General features: G+C 51.0%; 1 protein-coding gene across 1 annotated transcript in view; it reads right to left on the reverse strand.

Annotated features, from left to right (window-relative positions):
* Positions 1-14080, reverse strand: part of LOC146813810 (exportin-5-like) — a 1013804-nt gene that overhangs the window by 737940 nt on the left and 261784 nt on the right. Inside the window, exon 12 of the mRNA XM_085610267.1 lies at positions 1564-1692. Within this exon, the coding sequence (XP_085466393.1) occupies positions 1564-1692 (129 nt within the window). The remainder of the gene's footprint in view (positions 1-1563; positions 1693-14080) is intronic.

Consider the following 14080-nt stretch of genomic DNA (forward strand, 5'->3'; position numbering starts at 1 on the left):
GGGCTGATCGGGAAGGTAGCCTGGTGCTGACAAAACCAAGATATAGGAAAAACAGGATGGCACCTTTGAGCGTGAAAGAGGGAAGCAGCGACAAAGACGTACGTTACCCGCCCCTGGAAGTAGTACACTACTCCACCCAAAAGCACGATACTGAAAAACTGACCCCAAGGGAAACAGCGGCCAGAGAGAAAGGCTACAACTTCCCCCAGGAGAAGTGGGCAGCAATCTTATGGCTCTCCTTTGCAGATAAAGGTAGAGATAAGCTACTCACTGTTAGAGAGGAGGAGGCAGATGATTATAGCAGCCTGAAGAGTTCCTTAATTGAAGGGTTTGGCCTAACCACTAAGCAATACAGGCTAAAGTTCAGGGATACCCAAAAGGCACAGAATCAAGACTGGGTAGACTATGTAGATTGTGCTACTAAGGCTCTGGAGGGTTGGTTACTTGGCAGCAAAGTGCATGACTTCCAAGGATTGTACAATTTGATTATGAGGGAGCAGATCCCTAATAACTGTCAAAATCAGCTGTTGTACCAGTACCTGGTGGACTCAGAGCTGACCTCTCCCCAGGAATTGGGAAAGAAGGCAGACAATTGGGTCAGAACCAGGATGAGGCAGAAGGTACAGAACCAAGGTGGTGAACCCAAGAAGCAAGATCCTAAATACACTGATATGGGTGGGGGGAAAGGTAAAGACCAGAAGTCTTCACAAGGGCCCCAAAAATCTTCAGGTGGGGATTCACAGTCCACCAAGGGAAAAGCTCAAAAGAAACCATGGTGCAAAACCTGTAAGCAGAAAACTCACTGGACCAGTGACTGCACCAAGTCCAAAGAATCTACTCCAGCCACCATTGCCCCTAAGGCAACTGTTCCCCCTGGTACAGCTACAAATGGTGGTGGTAATGTTCAGAATAAGGGTGTAGTAGGGTTGACCTTGGGTTCTGAGATGGACTCTGGCCTAGTCAGTGTTCCAACTCAGGCCGTTCTAGTCTGTGATTGAGGCATGGATATGTCCTCCTTTGTGAGTCCCAGTAACTTGGGCAAATACAGACAAGACTTATGAGATATGAATAGGAAGTTCCATTTATTTTGGAACTGGCCAGAGAAGAGGTCTAGGCCACAGTAGCTCTATCTAATCTACAGCAGAGAAGCTTCAGACATGTGAACATTGGATTTAGTTGAAAGGATGTTCAATCCAAGGGGAGTTCTAATTAGAATTGTGGATGAAGTCTAACACCTAAGTGATTTCATCACACCTTTCCTATGACACCTTTTGATACATGTAGGTCACTGCCTAGAAGACTATGAGCAAGTTACCAGTTTCACAAAACTAAGAGGAGTGAACTAGCTGTTGATTTCCTTTCGAAGGGCCTTTTTTCCATCATATTTACCCACTTTAGCAAAAAAGATTGAGGCTAATTAAACAGTGTAATAACCATTAGCTAAATAAGTAACACTAACCAAAAGTTTTAATATGTGGAAGAGCAATGCCTGGCGAAGCGTTAAGTATAGGAAGTCCATCACATAACCCTCTGGGTTCTACTGTGGACAAGGACTTAACTTACGATTTTCAGCTCCAGTACTTGCAGGGGAGGCCATTAAACTTTTTAGCCACTCACTGGACATTCGAAAACAGGTTCTTGGTGCAAGCTGGCATGCCACCTTTATCACCTCTCCTTGCTGTCCACAAAATGCTGCAAGAAAATAGTTATATGGATATCAAATTTCACATCAAGGACATGTGATCTGCATAGGTCTCAGGTTTTATTTAATCACTGTAACTTTGATAATTTTTGTATAGATACAGAATTAGGGTCGCTAATATTCAATGGTTAATAGCAGATATAGGCAATGTATCTCTCTGTAAAATTAGCTGTTAATCATTGTAATCATCACTGAATTCATTAAAAATGAATCGTTCCACATGTGAGCAGAACACCTAAAAAAGATATATTGTTAGGTAGGTCGCTCCCCCTCTGCACAGCACCGTCTGTGCGTCCTGTCCCTGCCCCAGCTGCCGCTGCCGAGGAAAGTTGAGGCCCTCCTCCACCCCGCAGACTACCACCTGCGCCTCATCCCTGGTGGCCAGTGGTAGGCCTTGGGTCTGTCCTATTGTCGGTGTCATTCATTGTACTGCCCTTATTTTCTTTTTCGCGGTCTGTGACTGCTGTTGTCTGTCATCCCCCCTGTGCCTGTATTTTCTCCTGTACCCTTCTTTCCTTCTGTTCCCATCGTCAACCCCGTGATTCTGTGCCCGGTTTTCCTTCTGTGCCCGTTTTCCTTCTGTGACCCATGTGATTCTGTGCCCGGTTTTCCTTCTGTGGCCCCCCGTGATTCTGTGGCCTTGCCTTCCATGTCATTCCCTGCTCCCGTCGCTGCGTCCCCTGCGGCCCCACAACACTGACTGCCCATTCGCTGCCCCAACCTCCCGCCTCCTCCTCCCTCCCCATATATGGCGGCCGCTGCGCGGTGAGGAGAGCGACCCTTGACCTTGTTAGGTAGGTCGCTCCCCCTCCGCACAGCACCGCCTGTACATCCTGTCCCTGCCCCAGCTGCCGCTGCTGAGGAAAGTTGAGGCCCTCCTCCACCCGCAGGCTACCACCTGCGCTTCATCCCTGGTGGCCAGTGGTAGGCCTTAGGTCTGTCCTATTGTCGGTGTCATTCATTGTACTGCCCTTATCGTTTTCTTATTTGCTGTCTGCGACTGCTGTTGTCTGTCTTCCCCCGTGCCTGTATTTTCTCCTGTACCCTTCTTTACTTCTGTTCCCATCACACCCCCGTGATTCTGTGCCCGGTTTTCCTTCTGTGCCCGGTTTTCCTTCTGTGAACCCCCTGATTCTGTGACCCCCGTGATTCTGTGCCCGTTTTCCTTCTGTGACCCCCGTGATTCTGTGCCCGGTTTTCCTTCTGTGACCGCCGTGATACTGTGCTCTTGCCTTCCGTGCCGTTCACCGCTCCCGTTACCATTCCCGCGGCGTCCCCGCTCCCCTGACTGCCCATTCGCTGCCCCTACCTCCCACCTCCTGCCTCCCATCTCCCCATATATGCGAAGGCGCGCCTAAGGCAAGCCTGTCTGCGCCTGGAACACGCCCAGCGCCAGGACCCCTGGCCCCCGCGAACGCCATGACGCCCGCCTCTGCAACGACTCCAGCACCCTCCACGCACTCAACGCCGGACGATCACGCACCTGCGGCATGGCCGCCCCGAAGTGCACCCAAGGACCCTTCTCCTGCCGGAACTGAAGCTTCACCAGCATCCGGCCCGCCAACCCACCTACCAAAGAACCCAACCACCTCAGATGCATTCTTCTCAACACCCGCTCCGCACGCAAACACGCCGTGGATCTCTGGGACCTACTGGCCTCCAACACCCCAGACGTCGCCCTCCTGATGGAGACCTGGCTGAACCCCCTCATCGGCACCCGACATCGCCATAGCCATCTCGGAAGGCTATAAGATCACCCGCAGGAACCGCACCAATGGAGTAGGAGGAGGAATCGCCATCGTCCACAGGAACACACTCAAAGTCTCAACCAACACCGACGACACTCTCAGCACTTCCAGATCCACACTGATCCCAACACCACCCTCAAAGGAATCCTCATCTACAGACCCCCCCGGACCACGAGCACAGTTCAGCGACTCCATCACCGACCTCGTCAGCACACACGCCCTCGCCTCCACGGACTACATCTTCCTCGGGGACCTGAACTTCCACCTCTAGAACAACAACGACACCAACTTCTCCACCCTGATCGACAACCTCGGACTCAGACAACTCGTCACTATACCCACCCACTCCGCCAGCCACACGCTTGACCCCATCTTCTCCGCAAGCTCCCACGTCTCCTTCAACCACACCACCGAGGTCCACTGGACCAATCACCGCTACATCCACTTCACCTTCCGGAAACCCACCACGCACCATCACACCCAACAGATGCCACGCCGCTGCTGGAGCAAAGTCACCGAAGACCAGCTTTCCACCACCCTCACCCGGAGCCCACCCTCAGATCCGACCAACCCCGACACCGCCACTCGCAACCTCAGACAGTGGATCAACGACTGCATGTGAGAAAGTGGGTTTCTGTTGCAGTAACCCCCCCTTTTTTTTTTGCCTAATAGCTGATGCACTTTTCCTTGTTGTGCCCTGGGCTCCTGCCAATCAGGTGCCCAGGGCCTATGTTCCTTCCTTAAAACACACAAACTCCCAATTGGCAAACCCTGGCCACATGTCAGCCCCTGGTAAATGGTACCCTAGGTACCCAGGGCCTTGTGACCAGGGAAGGCCTCTAAGGGCTGCAGCACTCATTGTGCCACCCTTAGAGGCCCTGTACCCTTACACACACACACTGCCTTTGCAGGCTGAGTGTCTGGGTGCAGGACAAAACAAAGAGTCGACATGGCACACATCTCTGTGTGCCATGCCCATTACCTATACTGCCAAGGCATATGTCAGCCACCCCTCTGGCTGGGTGCCTTATGCCTATGGTGTGGGCACAGGAGCAGGAGCCCTGTGCCCCTACAGTACCCAGGTCCATTCCTGGGCACTGTAAGTACAGTGCTGCCTTTTACAAGTACATGGTGCTGAGAGCTCGTCAAACACGAACTCCACAGCACCAAAAGGGCAACACTGAAGACTGGGAAGTTTGGTATCAAACTTCTCAGCACATTGAACCCACACTGATGCCAGTGTGGGATTTAATGTACTAAGCACCCCAGAGGGCATCTTAGAGATGCCCCCTTACAGCTAACCTACAATCCACGTCTGCTCTGAGGCTGCCCAGGCTGCCACACAGCAGACACGTTGCTGGACCCCTGGGTGGGAGAGCCCCTGCTCTCCCGGGCCTGCAACAATGCACATCCTGGGTGAGGTGAGAAATCTCCTCCCCCAGGATGAGCAAAGGGAAGCTTCAAAGGCATGCCGCCAGTTGGAGTTTCCCCAGGCCACTGCAACCCCCCACTCTGGCAGGAAGCTTGGCCGGAAACCCCATACAAGGACAGGGGATGTGCCAGCCTGCCCACCCCACCCCTCAGGTGGGGGAGGCGAGGTGAAGCACATCTCCGGGCTCTCGCCATCTTGAAGATGGGAGGCCCTACCCTATCAGGATTAGGCTACTGCCCTCCTCCCACAGGAGAGAGGCAGGATAGGGGGTGTACCCACCCCAGGACAAGGACCCATTGGTCCCTGGCCTTCACCTACCTGTAACGCCCCTAAATCTAGTATTTAGGGGCCCCCTGAACCTTCCTTCCCCAGATTCCAGATAGAAACCTACAAGAAGAGCAAGAAGAAAAAAGACCTGCCCTGCAGCTGCTAAAAAGAGGAAGACACCAACTGCTTTGGCCCCAGCCCTACCGGCCTGTCGACCCTCGAACCTGCTCCTGCTCCAGCGCGGCATCTCTTGTGGCCAGCAACCTCAAAAACCCCGGAGGACCTGGCTACCTTTGACCTCTGATTCCCTGGGACTCCCATGAGTAGAGGCTCTACTCGAGAAACCTATTCCTAACTCCTGGCAGCAGCCCGGAACCGCGGACCCAACACACTCTGCACCAGCCAAGCCTGGCCAGTGCCGGAGTGGACAAAGACCCTGAGGACGACCCCACGGCGACTGTGACCCCGAGTCCGGCACCCAAGGACCCCCCTCGACATCCTGGACGAAGCCTGCAGCCTCAGAACCGAGTGCCACCCCAGCCGCGATCAACCAGAGGGTAAGATTCCCGACGTCAAAAGGCACCCCTGCACCCGGCGCCCTGCGGCCCCCTGTGCCCAATCCCGGGGTACCCACCTAACCTACAACTACCCAACTTACCCCTCGAAGTGGTGGTGGCACCGGAAACATCCTCGTCCCCGAGCCTGCAGCCTTTTTCCAAACCGGAACATTCCCATTGACTTCCATTGAGCGCCCGAAGGCTCAAAAGCACCCTGCACCCAGCCGCCCGAGTGGCCCTGGCAGTGCACTCTCTACACTAACTTACTTCCCCACTTGCCCTGAGTAAGTGACCAGGAGCCCAGCTCCCACAGACGCGTGGCTTGCCAGACAGCAGCCACCAACCAAGGCCCCCCTATCCCTCATAGGATAACATTGGGCCTAACTCACTCTGCACCCGGCCGTCCTGAAACCGCTGAGGGTGAACCAACTGTACCTACCTGACACTGGGGGACCCCTGAGTCTATGCCCGGAATTTCAACTCTGCCAGTCGAGTACTTACCCTTAAACCGCTAACTTCATTTTCCTCATAGGGTAACATTGACTGGCTTTTTCTTGAAAAATCTTCTAAGTGTGAACTTTTCAAAACTGCAAATATTCACTAAAAATCAGCCAAGTGACAAAAACGAATTTACTCACCTGCTCTTAGGTGAGCTCCCAGTGCTGGATCTTGGTGCCCAGCCCTGACTCTGAAAAGTGTCCACAACTGTACTTACCTCTAACTCATTTTTCTTCCATAGGAAACCATTGTCTGCTTTTCTGTGAAGTTTCTTCTAAGTGTCTATTTTTGCAAAATTGAAATATTCTTTTAAAATCGTACCATTTCTGCAAACGAAATTACTTACCTGTTTCTGATAAGGACCCCAGTCCTGGGTCTAGGTACCCAGTCCTGGATTACTAAAGTAACGATAAAGTACTCTACCTGCAATTTGAATTTCTTGCCATAGAGATCCATTGAATGTTTTCTTTGAAATATTTTCTAAGTGCTAACTTTTGAAATAGCTAAATATTATTTAAAAATCATTACAGTTATTAAGTCGACTTTCATCACTTGATTCTGAGTACTGACCCAGAGCTGGATCTAGGAGCCAGACCTGGAATTTCAAAAGTAATCTGAAAAGTAATTTATTACAAGATAACCTGAATTTACCATTGAGCTCAATGCATTGTTATGTTTAGGAAATAGGATTGTTTATTGCAACCAACTGTGACTGTTTACACAAATTTATTGCCTAAGACAAAAGTATTTATATTCAACCTCTCATTCTGAGAAAGTATATTTTTACTCCCTTTGTGGTTCTAAAAATAAAACAAGCATATATTTTATATATATAAATCATTGGCCTAGAGTTCAGTTATTGAGTGTGTGAAACCATTTGCTGACTGAGTGTGTACAATAAATGCTTTACACTGTCCTCTGGTACTGCCTTACTGCTCGACCAAGCTACCACTTTTGAGAGTAAGGTCATACCTAACTTTGACCTCCATCAGCCTCTGGGGGACTGTGGACTCTGTACACCCTGTACCTATTAGGGAACAGTATATACAGAGCCACTTTCTCACATTGGTGGATCAGCGGTGGGATACAAACTTGCATTTGTTGGACTACTTGGTTACCATCTGATCACACGACAGAACTCTTAAAAATTGCCTTTAGAATTCTGATTGGTTTTTCCAAAATTACTAAAAGTCTTGCTAGGGCCTTGCTTAAGTCCCATTAGAATTTTAGAAAAATAAAAGTCACTATAGTCAGGGTAGAGGGTTAGAACTGTCAGGTTAGAATGTCTCAAACAAACCCAGCTATTAGTGATAATAATAACATGGACCTGGTGGAGGAGCTCGACCTCACACCTTACTTACACTTGTCTTTCAAGGAATTGAGGTCCTTATGTAAACTCAAAAATTTACAAATGGGTCAGCATCCAACCAAACAAGGGCTCCAGGAGCTCCTGGCTGAGTATGCTAAAGACCACCCATCTGAACATGGTGATGGCCAGTCAGATGAGGAAAGGGAAACAGGGGAGGAGGACAGCAACCTCCCCATACTATTCCCTAGGGAGGAGATGGCACCCATACCCTCCAACTCAAGACATAGCATCTGGGCACCTAGAGACCACACAGGTGGCTCTGGTCCCAGAGACAACACTGGGGGTCCCCCCAGTGAAGAGGACAGCCTTATGAGGCTGGCCAAAAGAATAGATCTAGAGTCCAGGCTCCTGGCTCTAGAAAAGGAAAGGAGAGAGATGGGTTTAGCACCCATCAATGGTGGCAGCAATAATAAAAACAAGGATAGGGAGGAAACTTCTGACCTTAAAATCCCCAAAGGGATTGTCCCTAAATTTGAGGAAGGTGATGATATCACCAAATGGTTCACAGCCTTTGAGAGGGCTTGTGATATCAGGAAAGTAAAGAAACCTCTCTGGGGGGCACTCCTGTGGGAACTGTTCTCTGGTAACTGCAGGGACAGGCTTCTGACTCTCTCTGGGCCAGAAGCAGGATCCTATGACCTCATGAAGAAAGCTCTGATTGAGGGATTTGGATTCACCACTGAGGAGTATAGAATTAGATTCAGGGGGGCTCACAAAACCCAGACCCAGTCCTGGATTGATTTTGTAGATTTCTCAGTGAAGACACTGGATGGTTGGTTAGCTGGACATGGTGTGCAGGATTTTACTGGATTGTACAATTTATTCATGAAGGAACATATTTTGAGTAACTGCACAAATGAAAAGTTGCATCAGCATTTGGTAGACCTAGGTCTAAAATCCCCCCAAGAATTGGGAAAAAGAGCAGACCACTGGGTCAAGACTAGGGTGACTAGGACGTTCACTGGGAGGGACCAGAACCAAGGGGTCCCAAAACCTCCCCAGAAGAAAGAGAGTGAACCCCTTGTGGATAAAAGAAAGGAGTCCCAGGTAGCCCCCCAAAAACCTGACCAGGAGGGTGGGCCCAAAGACACCTCACAAACTAAACCAGGGTACCAAGGTAAGAATTGGGATCCCAACAGAATATGGTGTTTCAACTGTCAGAAGGCTGGACACCACACCCAGGACTCTAGCTGTCCTAAAAATAAGGTTCCTAGTACAGCTCCAGGGGTGACTAGTGTAGCCCCTGGGGTTGCCAGTGTAGCTTGGGAGGGAGGGTCCTCAGATGAGGAAGTCCTCCTAGCTTTCAACTGGGGAATGGGCCCAAGAAGCAAGCTGGAGATCCCAGAAGGAAGTAGACACTTCCACCACCTACTGGTGAATGGGATCCCAGCCACTGCCCTGAGAGATACCTGTGCCAGTCACACTGTGGTACATGACAGGTTGGTATTCCCACACCAATATGTCTCAGGGGAAACAAGAAGGGTAAGAACTGTCCCAGGGGGAGTCACTGTTAGGCCTGTGGCTATCGTGCCCCTAGCCACAGCTGGGTCCCTTAGATGGAGGAAAGTGATAGTCAGTAAAAACCTCCCCCTTGATTGTCTCTTGGGGAATGATCACTTAGATGTGGAACTGAGCCAAAGAGAGGTGCTGGCCCAATGCCAGGCCTCGCCCAAAGAACCTGTGGGGGCTCAACCTGCAGTCAGTGCAGCTGAGTCCCAAAAGAGTGAGAAGAAACAGGGTAGGAAAGGTGGGCAACTGTTAGCCACAGTTCCAGAGAGCCAGGGAGATTCTATCCCAGTAAGGGAAAACTCCCACAATGGCACTGGTAAAGCCCCCCCTAGCCAACAGCAAGACCTGACTAGTCAGGCAACTGTCCAGCCTGAATTAGTGGCTCCTCAGGTGGCAGAACAAGGGGTAGAGGAGGGGTGTTCCCTACCAAGAGTAGGGACCCCCTATCCTCAAACAGACCAACAGCCAGGACCCAAAGAGAACTATAAAATAGCCCCCTCACTTGCCAGTCAGGAGCTAAAGGTATGGTACTGGGCACTGACAGCTGTCAGCAGCCTCTGCTGGGTGTTAGCCTTCATGGCAGCCCTATCATTGGCATGGTGGCCTAACCCCCTGCCAAATAGCAAGTCAGGCCCCCTGACCTTATTGGTCATGGTGGGGTTGCTCAAGCTGTGGGTAGCCTCTGTGGGTAAGCTGGGCCTAGCCCTGGCTAGGTTAGAAACTACGGAGGTATACACCTCTAAACCCAAAATAGAAAGATGGGACCAGGACAGTAAAAGACAAGGAGAGGAGCCTTGGGAGTTAGGTCCTGAAACTAATAAGACAGGCCAGCTCCCCAAAGGGACTGACCTAGGCAGAAGGATGTAAGGCAGAGTAGGCCCTGCAACTTTCAAACCACTTCCCCAACTCTTCCTCGCCTGAAAGACTAGGTAGACTCTCCCAGCTTTGGCAGAAGTCTCCTGGCCTTTGGGCTGGGGGGGGCTTGTGTGAGAAAGTGGGTTTCTGTTGCAGTAACCCCCCCTTTTTTTTTTGCCTAATAGCTGATGCACTTTTCCTTGTTGTGCCCTGGGCTCCTGCCAATCAGGTGCCCAGGGCCTATGTTCCTTCCTTAAAACACACAAACTCCCAATTGGCAAACCCTGGCCACATGTCAGCCCCTGGTAAATGGTACCCTAGGTACCCAGGGCCTTGTGACCAGGGAAGGCCTCTAAGGGCTGCAGCACTCATTGTGCCACCCTTAGAGGCCCTGTACCCTTACACACACACACTGCCTTTGCAGGCTGAGTGTCTGGGTGCAGGACAAAACAAAGAGTCGACATGGCACACATCTCTGTGTGCCATGCCCATTACCTATACTGCCAAGGCATATGTCAGCCACCCCTCTGGCTGGGTGCCTTATGCCTATGGTGTGGGCACAGGAGCAGGAGCCCTGTGCCCCTACAGTACCCAGGTCCATTCCTGGGCACTGTAAGTACAGTGCTGCCTTTTACAAGTACATGGTGCTGAGAGCTCGTCAAACACGAACTCCACAGCACCATAAGGGCAACACTGAAGACTGGGAAGTTTGGTATCAAACTTCTCAGCACATTAAACCCACACTGATGCCAGTGTGGGATTTAATGTACTAAGCACCCCAGAGGGCATCTTAGAGATGCCCCCTTACAGCTAACCTACAATCCACGTCTGCTCTGAGGCTGCCCAGGCTGCCACACAGCAGACACGTTGCTGGACCCCTGGGTGGGAGAGCCCCTGCTCTCCCGGGCCTGCAACAATGCACATCCTGGGTGAGGTGAGAAATCTCCTCCCCCAGGATGAGCAAAGGGAAGCTTCAAAGGCATGCCGCCAGTTGGAGTTTCCCCAGGCCACTGCAACCCCCCACTCTGGCAGGAAGCTTGGCCGGAAACCCCATACAAGGACAGGGGATGTGCCAGCCTGCCCACCCCACCCCTCAGGTGGGGGAGGCGAGGTGAAGCACATCTCCGGGCTCTCGCCATCTTGAAGATGGGAGGCCCTACCCTATCAGGATTAGGCTACTGCCCTCCTCCCACAGGAGAGAGGCAGGATAGGGGGTGTACCCACCCCAGGACAAGGACCCATTGGTCCCTGGCCTTCACCTACCTGTAACGCCCCTAAATCTAGTATTTAGGGGCCCCCTGAACCTTCCTTCCCCAGATTCCAGATAGAAACCTACAAGAAGAGCAAGAAGAAAAAAGACCTGCCCTGCAGCTGCTAAAAAGAGGAAGACACCAACTGCTTTGGCCCCAGCCCTACCGGCCTGTCGACCCTCGAACCTGCTCCTGCTCCAGCGCGGCATCTCTTGTGGCCAGCAACCTCAAAAACCCCGGAGGACCTGGCTACCTTTGACCTCTGATTCCCTGGGACTCCCATGAGTAGAGGCTCTACTCGAGAAACCTATTCCTAACTCCTGGCAGCAGCCCGGAACCGCGGACCCAACACACTCTGCACCAGCCAAGCCTGGCCAGTGCCGGAGTGGACAAAGACCCTGAGGACGACCCCACGGCGACTGTGACCCCGAGTCCGGCACCCAAGGACCCCCCTCGACATCCTGGACGAAGCCTGCAGCCTCAGAACCGAGTGCCACCCCAGCCGCGATCAACCAGAGGGTAAGATTCCCGACGTCAAAAGGCACCCCTGCACCCGGCGCCCTGCGGCCCCCTGTGCCCAATCCCGGGGTACCCACCCAACCTACAACTACCCAACTTACCCCTCGAAGTGGTGGTGGCACCGGAAACATCCTCGTCCCCGAGCCTGCAGCCTTTTTCCAAACCGGAACATTCCCATTGACTTCCATTGAGCGCCCGAAGGCTCAAAAGCACCCTGCACCCAGCCGCCCGAGTGGCCCTGGCAGTGCACTCTCTACACTAACTTACTTCCCCACTTGCCCTGAGTAAGTGACCAGGAGCCCAGCTCCCACAGACGCGTGGCTTGCCAGACAGCAGCCACCAACCAAGGCCCCCCTATCCCTCATAGGATAACATTGGGCCTAACTCACTCTGCACCCGGCCGTCCTGAAACCGCTGAGGGTGAACCAACTGTACCTACCTGACACTGGGGGACCCCTGAGTCTATGCCCGGAATTTCAACTCTGCCAGTCGAGTACTTACCCTTAAACCGCTAACTTCATTTTCCTCATAGGGTAACATTGACTGGCTTTTTCTTGAAAAATCTTCTAAGTGTGAACTTTTCAAAACTGCAAATATTCACTAAAAATCAGCCAAGTGACAAAAACGAATTTACTCACCTGCTCTTAGGTGAGCTCCCAGTGCTGGATCTTGGTGCCCAGCCCTGACTCTGAAAAGTGTCCACAACTGTACTTACCTCTAACTCATTTTTCTTCCATAGGAAACCATTGTCTGCTTTTCTGTGAAGTTTCTTCTAAGTGTCTATTTTTGCAAAATTGAAATATTCTTTTAAAATCGTACCATTTCTGCAAACGAAATTACTTACCTGTTTCTGATAAGGACCCCAGTCCTGGGTCTAGGTACCCAGTCCTGGATTACTAAAGTAACGATAAAGTACTCTACCTGCAATTTGAATTTCTTGCCATAGAGATCCATTGAATGTTTTCTTTGAAATATTTTCTAAGTGCTAACTTTTGAAATAGCTAAATATTATTTAAAAATCATTACAGTTATTAAGTCGACTTTCATCACTTGATTCCGAGTACTGACCCAGAGCTGGATCTAGGAGCCAGACCTGGAATTTCAAAAGTAATCTGAAAAGTAATTTATTACAAGATAACCTGAATTTACCATTGAGCTCAATGCATTGTTATGTTTAGGAAATAGGATTGTTTATTGCAACCAACTGTGACTGTTTACACAAATTTATTGCCTAAGACAAAAGTATTTATATTCAACCTCTCATTCTGAGAAAGTATATTTTTACTCCCTTTGTGGTTCTAAAAATAAAACAAGCATATATTTTATATATATAAATCATTGGCCTAGAGTTCAGTTATTGAGTGTGTGAAACCATTTGCTGACTGAGTGTGTACAATAAATGCTTTACACTGTCCTCTGGTACTGCCTTACTGCTCGACCAAGCTACCACTTTTGAGAGTAAGGTCATACCTAACTTTGACCTCTATCAGCCTCTGGGGGACTGTGGACTCTGTACACCCTGTACCTATTAGGGAACAGTATATACAGAGCCACTTTCTCACACTGCACCAACACCCTCGTCACGCTCAAGAAGCCCTCCAACACCCACATCAGCAAGAAAGCCAGCTGGTTCACCGAGGACCTCCAGGCCTCTTAGCAAACCTGCTGAAAACTCGAAAAAAACTGGATCCGTGAACGAACACCGGAAAGCTACACAGCCCACAAGAACGCCACCCGCAGACACCACCACCTCATTAGATCCGCCAAAAGGACCTCCTTCAAAGACCGCCTAGACAACAACGCACACAACAGCAAAGAGCTCTTCAACATCATGAAGGAACTCTCCAACCCCAGCTCCAACACCAACGACATGCCACCTTCACAAGACCTGTGCAACTCGCTGGCTACCTTCTTCCATCGCATGATCGCAGACATCCACGACAGCTTCAACGCAGTCACCACCCCGGTAACCACTGAGACCCCTGCTCCCACGACCACCACCCGCACCAACCGCCACCAACATTAACGGCGACGACACAAATCAAGATCATGAACACCGTCCACTCCGGATCCCCGGAAGACCCCTGCCCACACCACAACTTCAACAAAGCCAGCAGCACCATCGCACCCCATCTCCGGAAAACCATCAACATCTCCTTCGAGACAGCGACCTTCCCGGAGAGCTGGAAGCACGCAGAGATCAACGCCTTACTCAAGAAACCCAAGGCGGACCCCAAGGACCTCAAGAACTTCCGACCCATCTCCCTGCTCCCATTCCCGGCGAAGATCTATAGGCCGTCAACAAACAACTGAACAGCTTCCTCGAGGAGAATAGCATCCTGGACCCGTCCAATTCTGGGTTCCGCAGCAACCA

Source organism: Triturus cristatus, chromosome 6 (assembly GCF_964204655.1).
Source record: "Triturus cristatus chromosome 6, aTriCri1.1, whole genome shotgun sequence".
NCBI lineage: Eukaryota > Metazoa > Chordata > Amphibia > Caudata > Salamandridae > Triturus > Triturus cristatus.